The 19,304-nt window shown below is 18.4% G+C and overlaps 5 protein-coding genes across 5 annotated transcripts, besides 20 other annotated features; all 5 read left to right on the top strand. All coding sequences in view use genetic code 6, as the record gives it.

Annotated features, from left to right (window-relative positions):
• Positions 1 to 84: 84 nt before the first annotated feature.
• Positions 85 to 127: a microsatellite.
• Positions 85 to 148: a microsatellite.
• A 2,597-nt stretch (positions 149 to 2,745) lies between these two features.
• Positions 2,746 to 2,799: a microsatellite.
• A 70-nt stretch (positions 2,800 to 2,869) lies between these two features.
• Positions 2,870 to 2,921: a microsatellite.
• A 517-nt stretch (positions 2,922 to 3,438) lies between these two features.
• Positions 3,439 to 3,474: a microsatellite.
• A 164-nt stretch (positions 3,475 to 3,638) lies between these two features.
• IMG5_193780 (trafficking protein particle complex subunit 5, putative) lies at positions 3,639 to 4,052 on the top strand (the record flags this gene model as incomplete). Its single annotated transcript, XM_004024981.1, has 1 exon — positions 3,639 to 4,052. One exon carries the CDS (start codon positions 3,639 to 3,641, stop codon positions 4,050 to 4,052), a length of 414 nt encoding a protein of 137 aa, XP_004025030.1.
• Positions 4,053 to 4,408: 356 nt separating this feature from the next.
• IMG5_193770 (MIR domain protein) lies at positions 4,409 to 9,363 on the top strand (the record flags this gene model as incomplete). The annotated part of the gene is made up of 3 exons (XM_004024980.1): positions 4,409 to 5,004; positions 5,113 to 5,941; positions 5,995 to 9,363. 3 exons carry the CDS (start codon positions 4,409 to 4,411, stop codon positions 9,361 to 9,363), a joined length of 4,794 nt encoding a protein of 1,597 aa, XP_004025029.1.
• Positions 5,011 to 5,069: a microsatellite.
• Positions 5,031 to 5,070: a microsatellite.
• Positions 5,031 to 5,100: a microsatellite.
• Positions 9,364 to 10,060: 697 nt separating the features above from the next.
• Positions 10,061 to 10,114: a microsatellite.
• Positions 10,064 to 10,111: a microsatellite.
• A 984-nt stretch (positions 10,115 to 11,098) lies between the features above and the next one.
• Positions 11,099 to 11,767, top strand: IMG5_193760 (hypothetical protein). The gene is made up of 2 exons (XM_004024979.1): positions 11,099 to 11,545; positions 11,603 to 11,767. The coding sequence occupies exons 1-2, from the start codon at positions 11,289 to 11,291 to the stop codon at positions 11,712 to 11,714; spliced, it is 369 nt and encodes a 122-aa protein (XP_004025028.1). The 5' UTR covers positions 11,099 to 11,288; the 3' UTR covers positions 11,715 to 11,767.
• Positions 11,549 to 11,598: a microsatellite.
• A 515-nt stretch (positions 11,768 to 12,282) lies between the features above and the next one.
• Positions 12,283 to 12,336: a microsatellite.
• A 1,792-nt stretch (positions 12,337 to 14,128) lies between these two features.
• Positions 14,129 to 14,174: a microsatellite.
• Positions 14,175 to 14,238: 64 nt separating this feature from the next.
• Positions 14,239 to 14,283: a microsatellite.
• A 626-nt stretch (positions 14,284 to 14,909) lies between these two features.
• On the top strand, positions 14,910 to 16,201 carry IMG5_193750 (phenylalanine-tRNA probable, putative; the record flags this gene model as incomplete). Its single annotated transcript, XM_004024978.1, has 2 exons — positions 14,910 to 15,345; positions 15,393 to 16,201. 2 exons carry the CDS (start codon positions 14,910 to 14,912, stop codon positions 16,199 to 16,201), a joined length of 1,245 nt encoding a protein of 414 aa, XP_004025027.1.
• Positions 15,356 to 15,391: a microsatellite.
• A 123-nt stretch (positions 16,202 to 16,324) lies between the features above and the next one.
• Positions 16,325 to 16,370: a microsatellite.
• Positions 16,362 to 16,391: a microsatellite.
• A 1,489-nt stretch (positions 16,392 to 17,880) lies between these two features.
• Positions 17,881 to 17,910: a microsatellite.
• A 208-nt stretch (positions 17,911 to 18,118) lies between these two features.
• Positions 18,119 to 18,166: a microsatellite.
• Positions 18,167 to 18,291: 125 nt separating this feature from the next.
• On the top strand, positions 18,292 to 19,185 carry IMG5_193740 (hypothetical protein; the record flags this gene model as incomplete). The annotated part of the gene is made up of 4 exons (XM_004024977.1): positions 18,292 to 18,567; positions 18,627 to 18,851; positions 18,892 to 18,980; positions 19,024 to 19,185. The coding sequence occupies exons 1-4, from the start codon at positions 18,429 to 18,431 to the stop codon at positions 19,183 to 19,185; spliced, it is 615 nt and encodes a 204-aa protein (XP_004025026.1). The 5' UTR covers positions 18,292 to 18,428.
• Positions 18,864 to 18,888: a microsatellite.
• Positions 19,186 to 19,304: the final 119 nt, after the last annotated feature.

Raw genomic sequence — 19,304 nt, 5'->3', positions numbered from 1 at the left:
TATTTTATATATATAAAATGATATAATGTTTTTACTAAAATATAAAGAAATAATTGATTTAATATAATGGATGTGTTAATCAAAGAATTTTAAGGAAAAAATAAATGAATTTGAAGAAAAAATATAATAAATAGAAGATAAAATAAATTTTTATATAAATGATTTTTCATTTGAAGAGTTAATAAATTTACATTAAAATACATAAGAATTAAAAATAAATTTAATACAAAATATAATTTTGGAAAAAATAATTGAAAAACTATAAAAAAACGATAAAAATGATAAAATTTTAAAAAAAGATTTAATAAAATTTCTAAAAACTTTAAATTTTAAAAAATAGATTTTTTTTAAAAAAAAGAATATGAAATTATACATTTAATTTGCATTTTTTTAGAAAAAAAAACTTAGAAATATATGAAAAAACTATTCTTTTTCAAATTTTATCTTCTTTTGATTTAAAAAACAATTCCCCAAATTTTTCCTAGCCTGCTTTAATTATTTAATATGGTATTTTTTTTGAATAAAATATAGATAATTTAGACCAAAAAAGCATTTTAGAAATTTTAAATGCTGTAAAATATATACAAGAAGAGTTTTTTGTGGAAAGTTTAATCGAAAAAATTATATAGAAATATCTTAAAGAAGAAAAATTGGGTAAATATGGACTGTTTTATGTATCATTTTGTACAAAAATAATGTCTTTGTGGAAAATAAATACTATTAATAGGGAGAAAATCAGTATTTTTTTGAAAAAAATATTCCTTTAAAATGAGGTTATTTTTAAGGAAGTTTTTTTAGTTAATAAGATTGATGTTTTTGGTTAGATTTTATAAAGAAAGAGTACTTTTTTTACAGTTTTGGATGTCTTTTTAGAGTTTTTTTAGAAAAATGATATTGAAAAATATATAAATAATGAAAATTTTATTATTTTTTTAGAAAAGGCGAGTTCTTTTACAGAAAAATATAATTTTCTAAAAATTAAATTTTATAAAATTATTTAAAAATTGGAAAAGTTTCCTTTAGTGTAATTCGAAAATGAATTTTTGGTAAGATTGACTATTCTTATTTTTGATAAAGACGGAAATATTTTTTTTAATGTTTTAAATAAAGAAATTTCAAAAAGAAATATTCTAATTGAATAAATGCTTCTTTTTTAAAAAAAATCAAGTATATTTAACTCTTTTAGAGAATAGTTAGTTATTTTAAAATGTATAAGAAATTATTTTATATGAAGATAATGAAGAAAAATAAATACAAACATTAGTTTAGGCTAGTTATTTGGATAAAAAAGTACATATATTAGATAAAAAAGCTAATTTTAAGGATTAAAATGATAACATTATTTAAGAAAAAATACTTTTAGAAGAAAAAGTATATTTTTTATGTAGAAAAAAAAGTTATTTAGGGATAAAATATGTTGAAAATTTCATTTAAATGTTTCCAGATGAAAAATATATTTTAAATTTTTAAAGTTTTTAAATCTTTTTGAGTGTTTTGGAAATTTTAAATGAAAAAGAAATAAAAAACTTAAATAAAGTTTTTAAATAAATTTGCTTTAGTAAATTTTTCGTTTAAAAAATTTTAAATTTAAAAGAAGAAATTTTTCTAAAAAGATTTTTTTAAATTTTTGATAAATATTAAGAAATTTCACTTTTTACAGTTTATTCATTTATTTTAAAATTAGAAAAAATGACTTTTTTTTCATAAAATTCGAAAGACTACATATATGATTTTTTGATAAAAATATACTAAAAAAAAGAACAAAAAACAACAAATATACGAATAAAAATGTATATTATATAAAAATTATTCGAAAAAGGCTTTTTAGAAGAAAAAATTGGTTAAAATATGTTTTTGGAATTAAAAAATAAAGATAATGTAAATTCTTTAATTTTGAAAGGAAATTTAAGTTGTTTTTTATTTTTAGAAAGTAAAGGTGTGTTTTTTGATAAAAATAAAGATTTTATAGAAGATTTATTTTTAAAAATTATTTAAGAAATTTAAAATTATGAATAGAATTAAAATTTATTTTTTAAACTTATTTCTAGTGCATTTAAAATGTAGTTTACTCTTAAATTTTAAACGGAAAAAGATTTACTTTTAAAACTTTTAAAAGAAAAAGTCTTTTTTACTTAAAAATTAGACTTGTTTATAATTTTTGAAGTACTTTAGAGTACTATCTATTTAAAATAAAACATTTTTGGTGAAAAATATATACATAAAGATTTTATTTAAGAAGTTTTTTAAGTTGTTTCCGAGGTTTTTTTTTCTATTTAAAAAAATAATTCTAAAAATATACTTTTTATGCTTTCATTTTGTAAATAATTTTCTTTAGATTTTTACGATTGGATATTCTTTAAATAAATATTAGCTTGCTTAGATTTTTCTTTTTAAAATTTCAATAAAAATTAATTTTAAGAAATCAATGAGTGCTTTGATAGAATTTTTTTTAAAGAAAATGGAGGTTTTTTACATTTTATAAATGTAAATAATAATAATATAAATATACTTTTAGAAGAAAAAAAAGAACTTTTTAACATTAAAGAAGAACAGTTTTATTTTGATAAAATAATATTTAAATAAATTATTATATTTTTATAAAAAATTAATAATATGTAGTAAAAAATGGAAAAAAAATGAATATAAAAATATTACATTATTTTATTAAACTATATATATTTATATATATGTGTTTATTAATTACATAAAATATATTTGTTCATTTTTTTTACAAAGCAATATAAAATATAAATAAATATAAATATATATATATTTATATATTTATATATATATATATATTTAATATTTTTTTTAATTATATTAGAAAAAGAATATGATACTAGATAATTATTTAATCATAATATATTTCTTTATTTTTTTTATAAATTATTTTAACTTTTTATTATGATATTATTTATTTTCCAAATATTTTTTAAAAATGATTATTTATTATTTAACAAATTTTTTTTCTTTTAATAATTAAATTATTTAAATATAAAATTTAGATAGTTCATACATAACATCAAAGGAATATATTATTTAATGCGGTTATGAAATAAACTTTAAGATATTATGTTTCTATAAAATTTTTATAAGTAGGACAACAATTTAAAATAATCAATTAAATCCTACCTAATATTAATATAAATACTCTTTAAATACTTTAAGATATGTTTGACATTCCTTATAATTTATTTCTTTAAGTTCAGGATATAAAAGTCTATTTCATAGCATAATTTATAAATGAAAGATAAAATTATAATTTATTATTTTATTAAGATTTTTCAAATTTAATGAGAATCTATTTATGAAAACTTTCTTTATATTTTTTGTAAATTAAGAACTAATTTCAAAGATAATTATATAAAAATTTATATAAAAAAGTTTATATTTATAGAAAAAAAAAGAATATATATTTTATTTTATATAAATTTAATAATATATATATATATATACATATATATATATATATATTAATTTTTTTAAAAGAAATGATATCTAAAAAAAATATATTCGATAAAGAAATAAGATTATAAAAACGCTAAGAAATTAATTTATCAACTTTTGGATATTTGTTTTCTTAAATAATATAATATCACTCCCAAAAAAAGCGTAATGTAGAAGATGAATTAATAAAAATGGGTGAATCAATAGGAGTTCGAATGATCGAATTAATTTATTGTCGTGAAAAACGTTTAAAAAAAGAATCTAAGCATATAGAAATTTTACAGTTTATTTCCTCTGCAGTATGGAAGTCCCTTTTTGGAAAAAACGCGGATGGAATTACTACAGCTGAAGGTGAATAATATGGATATTTTATTAAAGATTATAATCCTTTGATTTTAAAATATATTTCAGAAGATGAAAGGATAGGAGGAGCTGCACTTATTGTAGGAATTATCAAAGGAATTTTAAATCATACAGGGTTTGATGCTTAGGTTTATTACTCAACAGTTGAAGGGTAAGATGATAAAGAAAAATATATTTCTATGTATCCGGCTACTCATTTTTTTATTAAATTTGAGCCGTGGGTTGTTGAAAGGGAAAAATGAATATATTTTTATATAAATAATTTTTTTAAATAATATATATTATAATTATTTTTTAACTTTAACTTTAAAAAAAAAAAGAATATAAATTTTTTATATTATTATTATTTATATATAAAAAATAAAATCATAAAATTATTTTAACTTAAATAATTATAATTATATTTTTTATTTTAAGTAAAATTATTTTTTTTTAAAAAAAAATATATATATTTAAAAATATGTTATTATTTGTTATTAAATTTTCTTATAAACTTATTTTATAATATTTAAATTTTAGATGAAACACAAAATATTAGTTAATTTAAAATTGTTATATTTAAATAATATATATATATATATTTTACTTATATATATAAATGTAACATACACATACTTCTAAAACAACTACTGTAGAAATAGAAAATTAATTAAATTAAAATGGAATAGAATAAATTCCTTTAAGATATGGCGATTTAATATCAATAAATACTTCGAGATTTCCTTTATAATTTATAATTTCAGATGGTTTTATAAAAACAAAAGTATACGTAAAAAACTTAGATTATGATGGAAACAGATAATTATTTGACCGATGTATATTTAGGGTTTACCCTGCATTTAATCAGCCTTACCAAAATCTGCTTTTGAAGAATTTTTAATTATTTAATAATTAAATATCGGAAAATTATAAAAATTAAGAAAAATAGAGTGCCTTTTTAAACGAATTATAAAATTATATATTGCAAGAATATAAGACTAATTTGGAAATATTCTAAAAAATAAAAGGATAAGAAGTGACTTTTAATTAAGATATTTAATTTCTTCATTTGGCCTCAAATAAGTTTTTAGTATGTAATTATGAGGAAGCTGATATTGAAGAGTAAAATTTTAAATTAGAACTATAGTAATTTTCCTCAAAATTTTCAAGGTTTTAAATTAAAAATTCATTTTCATATTAAATTAGAAATAGTGGGTAATTATATAGATAAATAATGATAAATATATATAAATATATATATATATATATATATATATATATTAATTCTGATATAAATTTATATATAAATATTTATTTATTTAGTATTGTTTATTATAATGATGTCGTATATATTGTTTGTTCTAATAAATATTTAGGAAGAATTCCTTATGTCAATTGTATTAAATCGGTAAAAAAGCAAGAAATAAAAAATTAAACATAAATTACTTAATCTTAATAATAAGATGTTGTTTAATATTCATTATAAATTAACTAAGAGCATTAATAATAATAAATTTCTTAAAGTATAGATTTTTTAAAAAAGCCCTTGAATATTAATAAAGAAAATATAGAAATACGAATAAAATAAAATAACTTGAAAAATATAAATAGTAAGTGGTATATTAATTAAAAAAATAGTGAAAATTAAGAAGTTAGTGTTTCAGTTGAACAAAAAACAAAATGGAAAATTTTTTATTTTTCAAGTTTTATTGAATATGATTATATTTTATAATATGGGGATATTATTTGGATTCATCATATAGAAAACGCAAGTACTATTGAAGTAAAAAAGTAATAAAATAATGGATAAATATATATTGTTATTCAAGGTCATGTTTAAAAAGAACTATTCTATAAATATGAAGGGAATACTAATGCAATGTGGGTTATTTAAAATGAAGAATTTACAAAAGGAGGCCCTATTCATTGGGAAGATAATTTCTATTTAAGAAATATTTCATCAGGAAAATATTTATCACTTTCTTGTTTAGATAAAGGTGGGAGGATTGAAGGGTAATTATAAATTAAAGACTATCCGTGTAAAAGTTCTCTTTTTTAATTTACTTAAATCGGATTTTAATAGACTGAAAATAATTAATAGAAATATATAAATAAAGATTCAATATTTTATATAAAAGCTGTTTAAATTAATGTATTTATTTATTATAAAATTTAAATTTACATTTAATAATTTTTAATAAATAGGGGTGGATACATATAAATGATAAATTAAAGAATTTTTTAGAAAATGAAAGAAAAGATGATGAATTTTAAGTAGAAATCAATAATTTACGCGTAGAAATAATTGAATAATAACCATTAGATGACGATGCGTTTAGGATTTATAAAGCATCAATTACAGAAGTATAAGAAACGAATTTTTTAATTTCTTGTTTTCCTATAATAAAAGAATAAATAGAAATATTGAAAGATTTATAATAAATATAAGAAAAAAATAACAATAATATTGAAATATTAATTAATGAAATATAAGAAAACGATATTTAAAATAAATTAAATATATTAAAAAAATGTTTAGTAGATATAAACAAGTTTTGTTTAAATTAATTGATTAATACTTCAATAGAAAATTAAATGCTTAATTATGGAAAAATTAATTAAAATAGGCAAAAACTACTTGCAGAATAATACTATATAATATTAATTAGTGATTTATTATAATCTATTTTAAATGAAAAAGAACTTTTATAAATATAAAACCTATTTAAATATGAAAAAAAGAATAAATTTATCTAAAAAATAAAAAACTGTTTAAAAAAATAAAAAGACTATATTATAGATATAAAAAAACTGGAAAATACACTCGCCACAAAAGCTAAATACTGCGAATATACAGGAGATAATCTTGAAGGAAATTTTAATATTTTTAACATTCTTTTGTATCAAAAAAATAATTAAAAGAAAGTTTATTAAACATTTTTGCGTGAAAAATATTAAGTCGCATAAGCTTGTTATAAATTAATGACTAATATATGTAAGAATAATAGCGAAAACGAGAAGTATTTCTATAATTATAAGATTAATTAGTTAAAATATTAAGCAAAATATATAAAAGAAGCGATGTATTGTATTATTTCTGTAATTAAAAAGAACGAATTTATACTGAATAATATGGCAGATGATATAAATGTTGCATAAAGGAAAGTTTGTTCAAGGGAATTTTCGTCTCATTTGAATATTTTGAATTAGAGTGAAGAGATTTAGAGCAAAAATAGCCAGCAAAATACTTATATGTAATTAGAAGGAAATAACATATTAGTTTTTTTGATAAATTTAGTTGAAAAAAATTAAAATTAATTACCAAGAAATCCCCTTTTTATTTAGTTTTTTAGGACTATTTGTAAATATAAAGATAATGGAATTTCTGCTAATTAAGAGGTTATTTATAAATTTATCGAAAATAGTCCTTTGTTTAAAAAGGCGCTTTTTTTGCCTATTTATATAAATGAAAAAGATAAATATATGTATTTGTAAATTTAAGATAAAAACAATAATAAATGTTAAATAATCAAAATTGACGAAAAAATGTTTGGAAAAGATGTTAATTTTAAGTATGATTTCACTTCATTGTATTTTATTGAATAGCTTAAACTTTGCTCAGATTTATGTCTTTCAAGAAATTTTTTATGGAACTCTTTTTTCGAAAAATAGTTTCCTTTAGACTATCTTATTGAGTAAGTTTTTAATTAAAATATGCATGATGAGCTCCGAAGTGCATTCTGCTCGCTTATTTTGACCATTTATATTGATCATGAGCCTTTAAATGAGATAATAATGCCACAAATGTGTAGAATATACGATATCTAAGAGGATAAAAAGACCATTGTATAAAATAATATCGAAAAAACTGAATTATTGTTAAAAAAAAGGTAGCCTTTTTATGAATTAATAATAAAAAAAGCGAATGAATATGTTGACTAATAAATATAGAGGATAGATGAGAAATTTGAAAGGATATAAAATTTAGATCTCTAGCTTGTTTCGAATTTTTAAGATGAGAATATATTCAACTAAAGTCTAATTTTACATATAATAAAATTAATGGTTTTTTTGATAAAATTTAACGTTTTAGGATTACTTAATAAAAGGGAAATGTACGCAGTTTTAATTCCAAAAATAATCCGTCTTCTTGAATATAACAATGACAATTTAGAATTGAGTTGCTTTTTAAAATAACAACGCAGTGTATTTTTGGAAAAAAAAAAAAGTTTTATATTTAGAGGAAGTTCTTTTGTATACAAGAGAGTTTCAGAGCTTTTCTAATAAGGCTTTTTTGAAAAAAAAGAGAAAAAAGGAAACTTTTTTATCGAAGAAAATGTAGAAAGTGTAGAATATGAACATAATTATGTATATAAGAACCCTTTAATAGGCAGTTTAATAAGTCTTCTCTAAATAATCAAAATAGGGAAATCTAATGAACAATAAGTGAATTAGTATAGTAAAAAAACTGAAAGTTTATGTAAATTGGAATTAATTAAGATTTTATAATTTGTATAGAATTTATATATGGATTATTTAATTGCTAATTTTATTGCGTGGTTTGGATAGATGTCGAAGTAAATTAAAAAAAACAATTAAATATTTAAGGAATAAATAAAAAATCTTTTAGTTTAAAATATTTAAGAGGATTTAAGTACAGCACTCCCTGATATCATGAAAACTGGATTATAGAGAATAGATGAGAAATATATACCTTGGGAATAATCAAAAGAGAAAAAATTAAGCTTTTTTAGTAAAAATAATAAATCCAATTAGTAGTTTTTATATAAAAAGAAAAAGTTTTAGGATTATACTGAGGATGATAATGTGAAAATTAAAGATTTAAATTGCCTACTTACAGGAGTTTGGGCTGAGAATGGATAAAATTGTTCCTTTATTTTAGGGTCTTTGCTAACTGGATTTTATTTAAGTACAGATTCTTAGTTATAGGATTCTTTTTTGGAGATTATTGTGAGTTTATATTCACAAAATTGCTGTTTGTTTAAGAATTTATAAAAACTTGAAGTACTTTATGACGAGGCGGATATTAAAATTTATTAAGTATATAAAAATCGCATTTTTTCTTTAAGGACTTTAGCTGAAAAGTCAGAAATATGGTTAAGTACACTGCATAAATAATTAAAAAATTCGCAAAAATAAACTGAAATTCAAGAAATTTAAGAAATTTTGAGCCTTTTATATGAAATAAATAGTTTATTTTTCGAAAACTCAAAAATAAATAATTAAAATCAAATAAAACATTCTCCTTTTTATAAAGACTATGCCCGAAATCCCTATTTAAATAAATTAAAAGATTAAATATATTAAAAAATAGACTTAAAAAGGTAAAAAATGTTTACTTTTTTAGAAGGACATTTAACAGTGATAAATTTAATTAAAAATGCGTAAAATTAAATGGTTTAATATTTAAAATAAAACGACGTTCTCTAAAATTAGAAAATTCAAATTTTTTCACTTTTAAAAGGTCTATATTAAACTCTAATTCATTTTTCTATAAACTCAGTTGATAATTAAATACTACTTTCAAAATTTATACCATTTTTTATAGGATGAAATTGCTTATGATTTTGGCTAATTTTAACTCTTAAATGCTATTTATTTTAATAATAAGTTTCTTTGTTAAAATTTTTCTGAATAGACATTCAAAACTATATTGAATGCTGTAAAAGAATATGGTAGATAACCTAGATTTATAGAAATTTTAAAAACTATTTAGATTTTTACTACTTAAAAATCATCTATTCATATAATAGATAATTAAATAAACGTTTTAAAATGGATAATTCCTGCATAATTTACAGATTAGGAGAGTTTAAAGTAGTTTAATGAGTTATTATTTGGAGAAATAGATTATAAGAAGATGAATTTGAGGTTCGATCTAATGATTATGGAGGAAAATATGGAAGACGATGATGAAAGCTCTGCTTGTTTTTCGAAAAATAAGATTTTTAAAGTAGATATGCCTTTCTATTATCATTAAGTACTTTTAGATATTTTAATTTAATCAATAGACGGAGATGAAGGGTTCAATTTAAATGTTTAAAAAATCAAAAATTTATTTCAATTAGACTATTTATTATCTTTTTTATTAGAAAATGATGATTTATTAGATATATAAGAGAACTAAAATATTTAATATATAAAAATTTTCAAAAAAGAATAAGGTTTTACATGTTTAAAACCAAAAATCTTATAATTAATTACAAGATTATACTTAAATAATAAAAGTGTAAAATAAATATATAAAAACTTAATATATATTTAAAATATATATATATATATATATTTATATATATATATAATAGCCAATGTTATAAAATTTAATGAAGTAATTAAATAAAATAATATAATTCATAAAAAAAGAAAAAAATCGTCTTTTTTTAATAATAAATAAAGAAAATTTAAACGAGAAATATTTAGATTATTTTATAAATAATGTTTTAATGTTTTTTAATTCATATTCTATTTTAATTTTAAATACTAGAGATATTTTAGAAGTTCGTGAAAGGGAAGATTTTAGAGCTTTAGCGGAATTAGCATATGCTTTAATAGAAAAAAAATAATTTTTTATGCAAAAATTGAATTATTAGTAAATTTAACTAATTAGTTCTTTTATTTAAGTTATAGATGGAAATATTTTATAATAGAATTTTAATTATTCTAATTAAAATGATTAATTTTAAATTATAAATAATTAAAGTGCCATAGATTTAGAATGTTAAAAAAAGTAAGAAGAAGATGACGAAAATTAGAAAAGTGTAATAAATATTAAAATATTTATTAATTATTTTTTATATTTTAATAGTTTTTATAAGAATTAAATTAAAAATAATAATAATGGGCTTGTTCTTACAATTGGAAAATTTTATTAAAGTTATGTGAATATAGTCCTGTATTAGAATAAATATAAACTCAAGAATTATCAGCTTTAGCAGAAATTTTAATGAATATTGAAGTTTTTTTTGATAAGAAAGTTTCCTTTAATTTATTTATTAAAAAGTTGATTATTTATATTTAATAAGGTATAAAAAATAAAGTTAGTATAAATAATATGATTTATTTTTTGAATGTATTTGTTAAAATGCTTGAGATTTCTGAATAAAATGATACTTTAATTTAAATGTAGGACCTTTTTAATAATTTAGAGGCCACATAAATGTTTTTGAGTTTGATTTCGAATATGAAAGTTCATCATTTTGATGATAATTTGTTGATTTCTTTACTTAAATTTATGTCTAAGTTGTTACAAGGGGGTAATTAGAATGTTTAGAAAACGGTTTTTAATTATTTTATTAATCATAGTATTAGTGAGGTACTTTTTGCAAAAATTTATAATATATTAGGAGAGTTTATTGAAGATTTGAAGGAAAAAAATAAGGAAGAATTTAATTCTTTGAATAATTAATTTATTTTAGGGGGTGGTCCATAGATTTTAAAATAAAATCAGAGCATAGTGCAAATAAACGCTTCCGATTATAATGAAAATACTTAAGTTTATAATGAAAAAAACCATTTTTTATCCTAAAAAAGTATGTAATAGTTTAAAAGTGGAAATAATTTTGAAAATATAAATAATAATAATAATGAAAATAATAATTTAAATTCTGAACTTGTAATTTAATTATTAATCTTAATGCAGTAATTTTGTGAAGGACACTATTTGTAATTATAAGATTACCTTAGGTGTTAAATATATAATAAGAATTCTTACGATATGGTTACTATTGTTGTGGAAGTATTAAAAATTAATTTTAATATTTTTTTTTAAAAAAAAATTATATATTTTTTAAAGCTTTTAGATTAATTTTCATAAAATTTAACAAAAGAAAACTATCATAATATTATTAAATGTTTAGATACACTTATTGAGTTCGTATAAGGGCCTTGTAATCAGAATTAATTGAAAATTATAGATTCTAAGTTTTTGGATATATCTTAAAAAATATTGAGAATAGATAAGAAAAAAAAAAACAATAATAATGATAATAATGGTTAAAAAAAAGAAGAAAATGAAGAATAAAAAAGCTTATAAAATGAAGATATTTCTATAAATTTTAATGATTAAAAATAGTATAATACATAAAAATCAATCGAATTTAATAAACTTATACCTTGGTAACATGAAAAATTGAAATATAAAGTAATGATTTTAGTTATAAGTTTGTTAGAAAGTAATTCTGATAGAATATGTGTCAAAAGAATTATGAGAAGTTTAAGTTTGAGTATTTTAAAGGAAAATCTAGCTATTATTTATAAAAGATATAAAAAATTATATAAGGATTAATATGTTATTGAGAGTTTAAATCATGTAAATGTTTTCCTTATATAATATATATATTAAAATAAAAATTATTAGTTTAATTAAGATCCTAGTGAAGAATAAAGTATTTAAAATAAAAATTATTACAAACTTATTACAGAAACAGGATTTTATATTTATTTTCTTATCAGTCATTATTTAGAACTTACGTAAAATAAATATATATTTTTAATATAAATAAAATATATTTTTTTAATAAAAATAAAGTCTTTAATAAACTACTATAGATTAAGATTTAGATATTCAAACAAAAAATGAATTAAGGAAAATACAATAAAGTTTTATAACTCCAAAAGTATATATTTTTATGAATAAATAAAAAAAAAAAATAGTAATAATAATTTTTCAAAAAATCTTTAATAAAATAAATATGGAATTTTACTTCTGGTTTAATAATAAATATTTATAAATATATATAATTCTTAAATACCTCAATATAAACTAAAAAAATGAAAAAAAAAAACTATAACTATAAAAAAATGGTATAAAAAAACTTTAAAGAAGGTTTATAGTTCTTTCGAAAAAATTCGGCTTCTATAGAAATTGTACGCGAAAACAAAATCGAAAAAGCTCGTTTTATAAAGCTTCCTTTTTGTAATTATTTACCAAAATAAACTAAAATAGACTTCCAAGACAATGTAAATAGAGATTCAATACATACAAAATTAGCTGGTATAATGGAAAACTACAAAAAAATTATTTTAATAAGTAAACATGAAGAATAATTAGCTTTAATTTTTAACCGAAATGCTATAATTGGTACATTTGCAAATTACGTGGAAATATGGAGAGATATAGGGTCTATATTAACTTTAATATTAAATCTATTGATCATAATTAGTTATTAAGAAAATGATAATTCATCATATGATAGATTACATAGCCCTTAGTTGGGTTTAGGAAAAATTGCAGATGTTAAATAAACATTGTATATTTTTTAGATTTTAGGCTTTTGTATGATTTTCTGTTCTTTTTTTGTAGTTTCGTTTAATTTGGTAAAGAAAGCTCCTATTTTCTTTAAAGAAATAACTTTAAAATACCGCATTTTTTTGGGAAAAAAATCATCTTTTTTTTTTTAAATATTTAAGAATATTTCTGTAATTCTATTAAGTTTTTTGAATATTATTTTTCATATAGAAGTCATTTATTTTCTTAGTTATGGTTTTTTTTCAGTTTTGGGCACTTTTTTGCATCCTTTTTACTTTGCTTTTCATCTTTCTGAATTTATTATAAAATACCCTACTTTAAGGAATATATTAAGGAGTGTATATGAGCCTTATATTAAGTTGATTTTGACGTTATTGGCAATATTTTTATTGATGTATTACTTTTCAATTTTCGGTTATATTTTTTTATATTCGAATTTTCATGATAGATGTAATTCTTTATATATGTGTCTTTTTGAAACTTTTGATTAAAATTTTAAGAATAATGGAGGTATAGGAGGCTGGCTAGAATAGAATAGTCCACAGGACCCTTCTTAGTATAATTTTTTGAGGTTTATTTATGATAATTTGGCTAACATAACTCTTTGTATTATCTTTTTGTAGATTTTTTCAGCTATTATTATCGATAAATTTAGTTAATTGAGGACATAGGAAAATGCAAAGTCAATTAATATTCAAGAATTATGTTTTATTTGTGGAATTAATAGAGAAATTTTCGATAGGAAAATCGATTAGGGGTTCCAATAACATAGTAAATAAGATCATTATTTATGGAATTATGTTTTCTATTTAGCTTATTTAGATGATAAGGAAAAAACTGAATATACAGGAGTAGAAAGCTATATTTTTTAGAAAATTTCTATTTTAGATTATTCGTGGTTTCCTATTTAAAGGGCGAGTGTTTTAGCAGATGAAGAAGAAAGCTTTTAAACTGAAAACAAAAAATATGAAGAATTGGATAATAATATTTAAAATTTGGTTAATAAAACTAATGAAATTAATGAGAATTTTAATTTTATTTATTAATAATCTTTGAAAATTTGAATATTTTTTATTATTTATATTATTATTCTTTACTTATTATTTATATTATTATTATTTTTTATCAGTATTTCTTTTTTTTTTTCAAAATTTGTATTTTTTTTGCTTTTTTTATATATTTTTTATAATTTTTAATTTAATATTTTTATTTTAAATTTTTTTTTTTTTTTAAAAAAAAAATGAATATTGAAGATGATGGTCATAAATTTAAAAAATTCTTCGAATAATTGCCTAATAAAAATTAGATAACTTTAAGAGAAGCTATATATGCTTATGTTTAGATGAATGTTATATCATATTTAAAAAAAATAAAAAAATATTTTAATTTTTATATAAGGTTAATAAATTAGAAGAAGTTTATAATAAAAATATGAATATGGTAGAATTTTTTGAAGAAGAGGTTAAAAATAAATACTAATTTGTCGATTGAATTTTACTAGTATTTATTTCTAATAATATATTTATTATTTGTTAGTTTATTTTTGAAAAAATAAAATATAAATGTTGATTTTAATATATTCCAAATCATTTAGGCGCTTTTTTAACTTTATATTTAGCAAATAAAAAAAAACTTTTAATAACTAAAAAATTATTATTAAGTAAAAATTTTAATTTAATCAAAAATAAATATCAAATAATATATAATACATAATATAACAACTTTTTTTATTAAAAATAAAAATAATTAAAAAATAATAAATACAAAATATTTAAAAAAAAAAGATATTAAAAAAATAATAAACATCTCTTTTTCTTTTTTACATATAAACAAAAAAAAATTCATAAAAATAATGATTAAATTTTTAAGAAGATATTATTTCTTTTCCACTTTTCAAAAACAAATACAACGAGAAATCCTTTCAAAAAAGACTCCTTATGGCAATGTAACTGAAAAAATAATAAGCTTAGCCGGTTAAGAATTACACAAAAAACCAAACCATCCATTAGGAATAATGAGATATAAGCTATAAAGTTTTTTTGAAGATAAATAAATCCCTAAAGGATTATTATAAAAAAATTAACATACAAATTATTTAGTAGGAGATTCATTTTCCCCCTTAATTAGCGTTTAAAAGAATTTCGAAGACTTATTGATTCCAAAAGACCATGTTTCAAGAAAAAGATCAGATACATATTACGTTTCGGAAGATTTAATAATGAGACCATAAGCCACAGCCAATGAACGTGATATGTTTGAATAAAAATAAAACGCGTTTATTATTTTTAGTAAATAAAAAAAATTTAAATATAAAATTTATATATATAAATTTAAGCTGATTGTTTCCGAAGAGATGAAATAGATGCTACTCATTATCCCGTATTTCATTAGATGGAGGCTGTCCGTATTTTTCAAGAAGAAGATTTTTCCTCTAATACACCTTAGGATACTAAAATATAATTAGTGATGTAGGATTTATAATAAACATACGAATCTTTAATAAAATTTATTTTTGGGTAGGATATATAATGTCGATGGATTCCTGCATATTTTCCATTTACGGAACCTTCTATGGAATTGGAAATTTTCTATAATAATTAATGGATGGAAATGTTAGGTTGTGGAATTTTAAGGCCTTAGATATTGTAAAATTTTGGAAGGAAAAATTCCGATATTGCATGGGCTTCAGGTTGCGGTTTAGAAAGATTTGCAATGCTATTATTTGATATTCCTGATATTAGGCTCTTTTGGAGTCAAGATTAAAGATTTTTGAATTAATTTTAGGCAGGATAGATACATAAATTTATACCTTTCAGTAAATATCCTTTATGCTATAAAGATGTTTCTTTTTGGGTTAATAAGAGTTAATGTTTTGAAGAAAACGATTTACACGAGATTTGTAGGGAATTAGGGGGAGATCTTATTGAATCAGTGGTTTGTTAAGATACTTTTATTAATAAAAAAATTAATAGGACAAGTAAATGTTATAGAGTTAGCTATAGATCGTTAGAAAGAACTTTAACTAATCAAGAAGTATTTTTTAATATTTTTATTTATTTAATTTGTTTTATTTTTTAGATTGATTCAATATAATTTTAAATTAGGGATTAAATTTAGTCTAAATTAGGTTTTGAGTTAAGATGATCTGCTAATTTATTTTTGTTTATTTGTTTTGTTTTTTAATTATTTTATATAATAAAATAATTTAATGTAAAGAAGCTTTTTTATATATCTTTATAATAAAAATTATTATTTATATAATTTATATAAATAATTTAATAATGTTAAATAATGTTAAATAATGTTAAATAATAAATAATTAAATAATATATAAAAAGTAATGTTAAATCAATTATATTTAAATTAAATGAAGCAAAATAATAAATAATTATATATTTATAAATAATCATACATAACATAAATTAGTAAAATAGTATTAATAAAAGTTAAATAAAAACTAAACACAATTTATATAAATAATAGTAATAAAAATATTAATTTTTAAATATTTTTTTAATTCTTAAAACTCAAATGAATAATAATTATATTTTTCGATAAAAAAATAATTGATAAAGTTTAAATTTAACTTAAATATCTAAACGTCATGCCATTTTTTAAGAAATATTCTTCTATTTTTTTAAAAAAATATAAATAAAAAAAAACAGATAAGAAAGAACTTGTGAAGTATGAAATTTTAATAAAAAATTAAAACTAAAATAAAATAAAAATATTATAATTTTACAATAAGAAATTATTATATTAAAAATTATACTCTGTATTAAATTATATTAATCCATATTTAATAATATAAAATTTATTTAAAGAATTGCAAATAACTAAAATTTTAACATATAGAAATAAATAAGATGGTTTTATTTTTTTTTGAAAAAACTAATTTTCTTAAGATTTTTTTAAGTCACATTATAAAAGTAAAAATTAAATTTTTATTTTTACAATTAAATTATAGTAATATAATATTTTTAGATATAAATATTATTATATTTAATTGAATGTCATAAAAAAAACTTAATATCTAAACTAAAAATGCAAATAAATTTAAAATAAATATATATAGAAGTATAATAATAAAAAAAATACTTAAAATAAAAACAATAATGCAAATAAATAGATAGTCTAAAAATAAATTTTGATAAAATGAATTAACCTTATAATAAAAATTATATACAACCATAAAATATTTGAAACAAAAATAAAATAAATTTTTTATATTTTAAAAGAAAATATAAGTATATAATATTTTATTTATATTCAAAATATATAAAATAAATATAAATTTAAAATATTTTTTTTAAAAATGTCAAAAAACGATAACTCAAATACAAAAAAAAACAAAATTCAAATAATGATTAAATATTAAACGAAACTCAAAAAAACGAAATAAAAAAAGCTTTTGATTTTTTCGATATAACAGGTTCTGGTACAATAGAATCTAAGAATTTGAAAGTAGTTTTAAGGGCATTAGGCTTTGATCCTACAAAAGAAGAAATAGCAAAACTAATAAAAGATTTACGCGAACAATAAAACAATTAACAAAATTAAAGTAATTAAAAAAACTAAGATGATTAAAGAATTGACTTTTAAGAATTCTTACAAATTATGATGGTAAAAATGAACCAAAAAGATTCGATTGAAGATATTGAAAAAGCATATAATTTATTTGTTGATAAATAAAAGAATTATATTACGATGGAAAGTCTTAAAAAAGTTGTTTATGATTTGGAAGAAGATATGACCGATTAATAAATTTTGTAACTTATAAAAGGAGCTAATAAAAATATAGATTATTCAGATAGTGATTAACTTAATAAGAAAGATGATAATAAAAAAGATGAAGATCCATTTGTGAGTAAAGAATAATTTATTAAAATACTTTCAAGGGATTTAAATGAAGAAAAAAAAAGATGATATATTATTTATTTATAAGAAAATTATAATAACTTTATTAATTATAAAAAATAATAATTATTTTTTTTTTTAATAAAATATAACCTTAAAAATAATATTAAAAAAAAAAATTGATGATTGAAATGAAAATAAAAAATAATATATATAAAATGTATTAATAAATTTAAAATTATATATTATATAATATTTTTTTATATAAAAAATTAAAAAATGGGTGGATAATAGATAAAAGAAAAAATATATTAATTAATTGAAAATTCAAATGAAAAAGAATTGGAAGATATACTAAAAGTTAAAACAATAAAATAATATATAAAAAATATGTATAAATTTAAAGCAATATCCAGAATATATAAATGCCCCTATAACAGATGATTGCTAAAATACGGCATTAACTCGCAGTGTATGGAGAAACGATAAAAAGTTAGTTAAACTTCTTCTAGGTATGGGAAGCTAAGTAAATTATGCAGGTCCAAGAGGAATTTCGCCCCTAATGTGGGCAGCAAAAAGAGGTCATATATAAATGGCTCAATATTTATTAGAAAATGGAGCTGAATTATTATAAAAATCTTAAGATAAAAATTGTAATGAAAATATTATATATATATATTTATTTAATAAAAAATAAAATATATTCATATAGAATTTACGGCTTTAGAAATGGCTATTGTAAATGGATAATATGAAATGTGTTTATTTTTGTTAAATTAAGATGAAAGTTAATTGGAAAAACTAAAAAAATGGGAAGTTTATTTAGATGCAGCTTAAGGAAAATATTTATCTTATGTCAATTATGAATAGTTTATAGTTTATTTAAAGTAAAAAGTTCCTTTTGAAAATTGCCCTAATTTTTACAAAAGGCCTGATCGTATACATTTATATAAAATAAAAAATAAAATAAAAAAAAGCTCCTAAATTACATGACCCTGTTATAGATCCGAGAGAAACATGGACTGAATTTTTCGCTAGAAATATAGATTTTAAAGAACCTCCTATGGTAAAATATATATATAAAAAATTATAATAAATATTTTAAAAAGGTTGAAAGAAATGAATTAGGTGAAAATTTATAACCATAGAATAGGTTTTTGGCAAGATTAAGACACTATTTTAACGGTTATGATCCATATCCTAAAAAAATTGAAGATGTCATATTAAAAGATAATGAAAATTATTTAAAATTAGATTAAAAGTAATAATGAAAAAAAAATACAAATACAAATATATATATAACTATAACATTTAAATATAAAAAGAAATTAATTTTATAAAAAAAAATTAATATAAAAGATATATAAATGTTACGAAAAAACTCAAATTT

This window comes from Ichthyophthirius multifiliis (genome assembly GCF_000220395.1).
Source record: "Ichthyophthirius multifiliis unplaced genomic scaffold scaff_1120509251391, whole genome shotgun sequence".
Taxonomy (NCBI): Eukaryota; Ciliophora; class Oligohymenophorea; order Hymenostomatida; genus Ichthyophthirius; species Ichthyophthirius multifiliis.
This window is presented reverse-complemented; position numbering and strand designations above follow the sequence as displayed.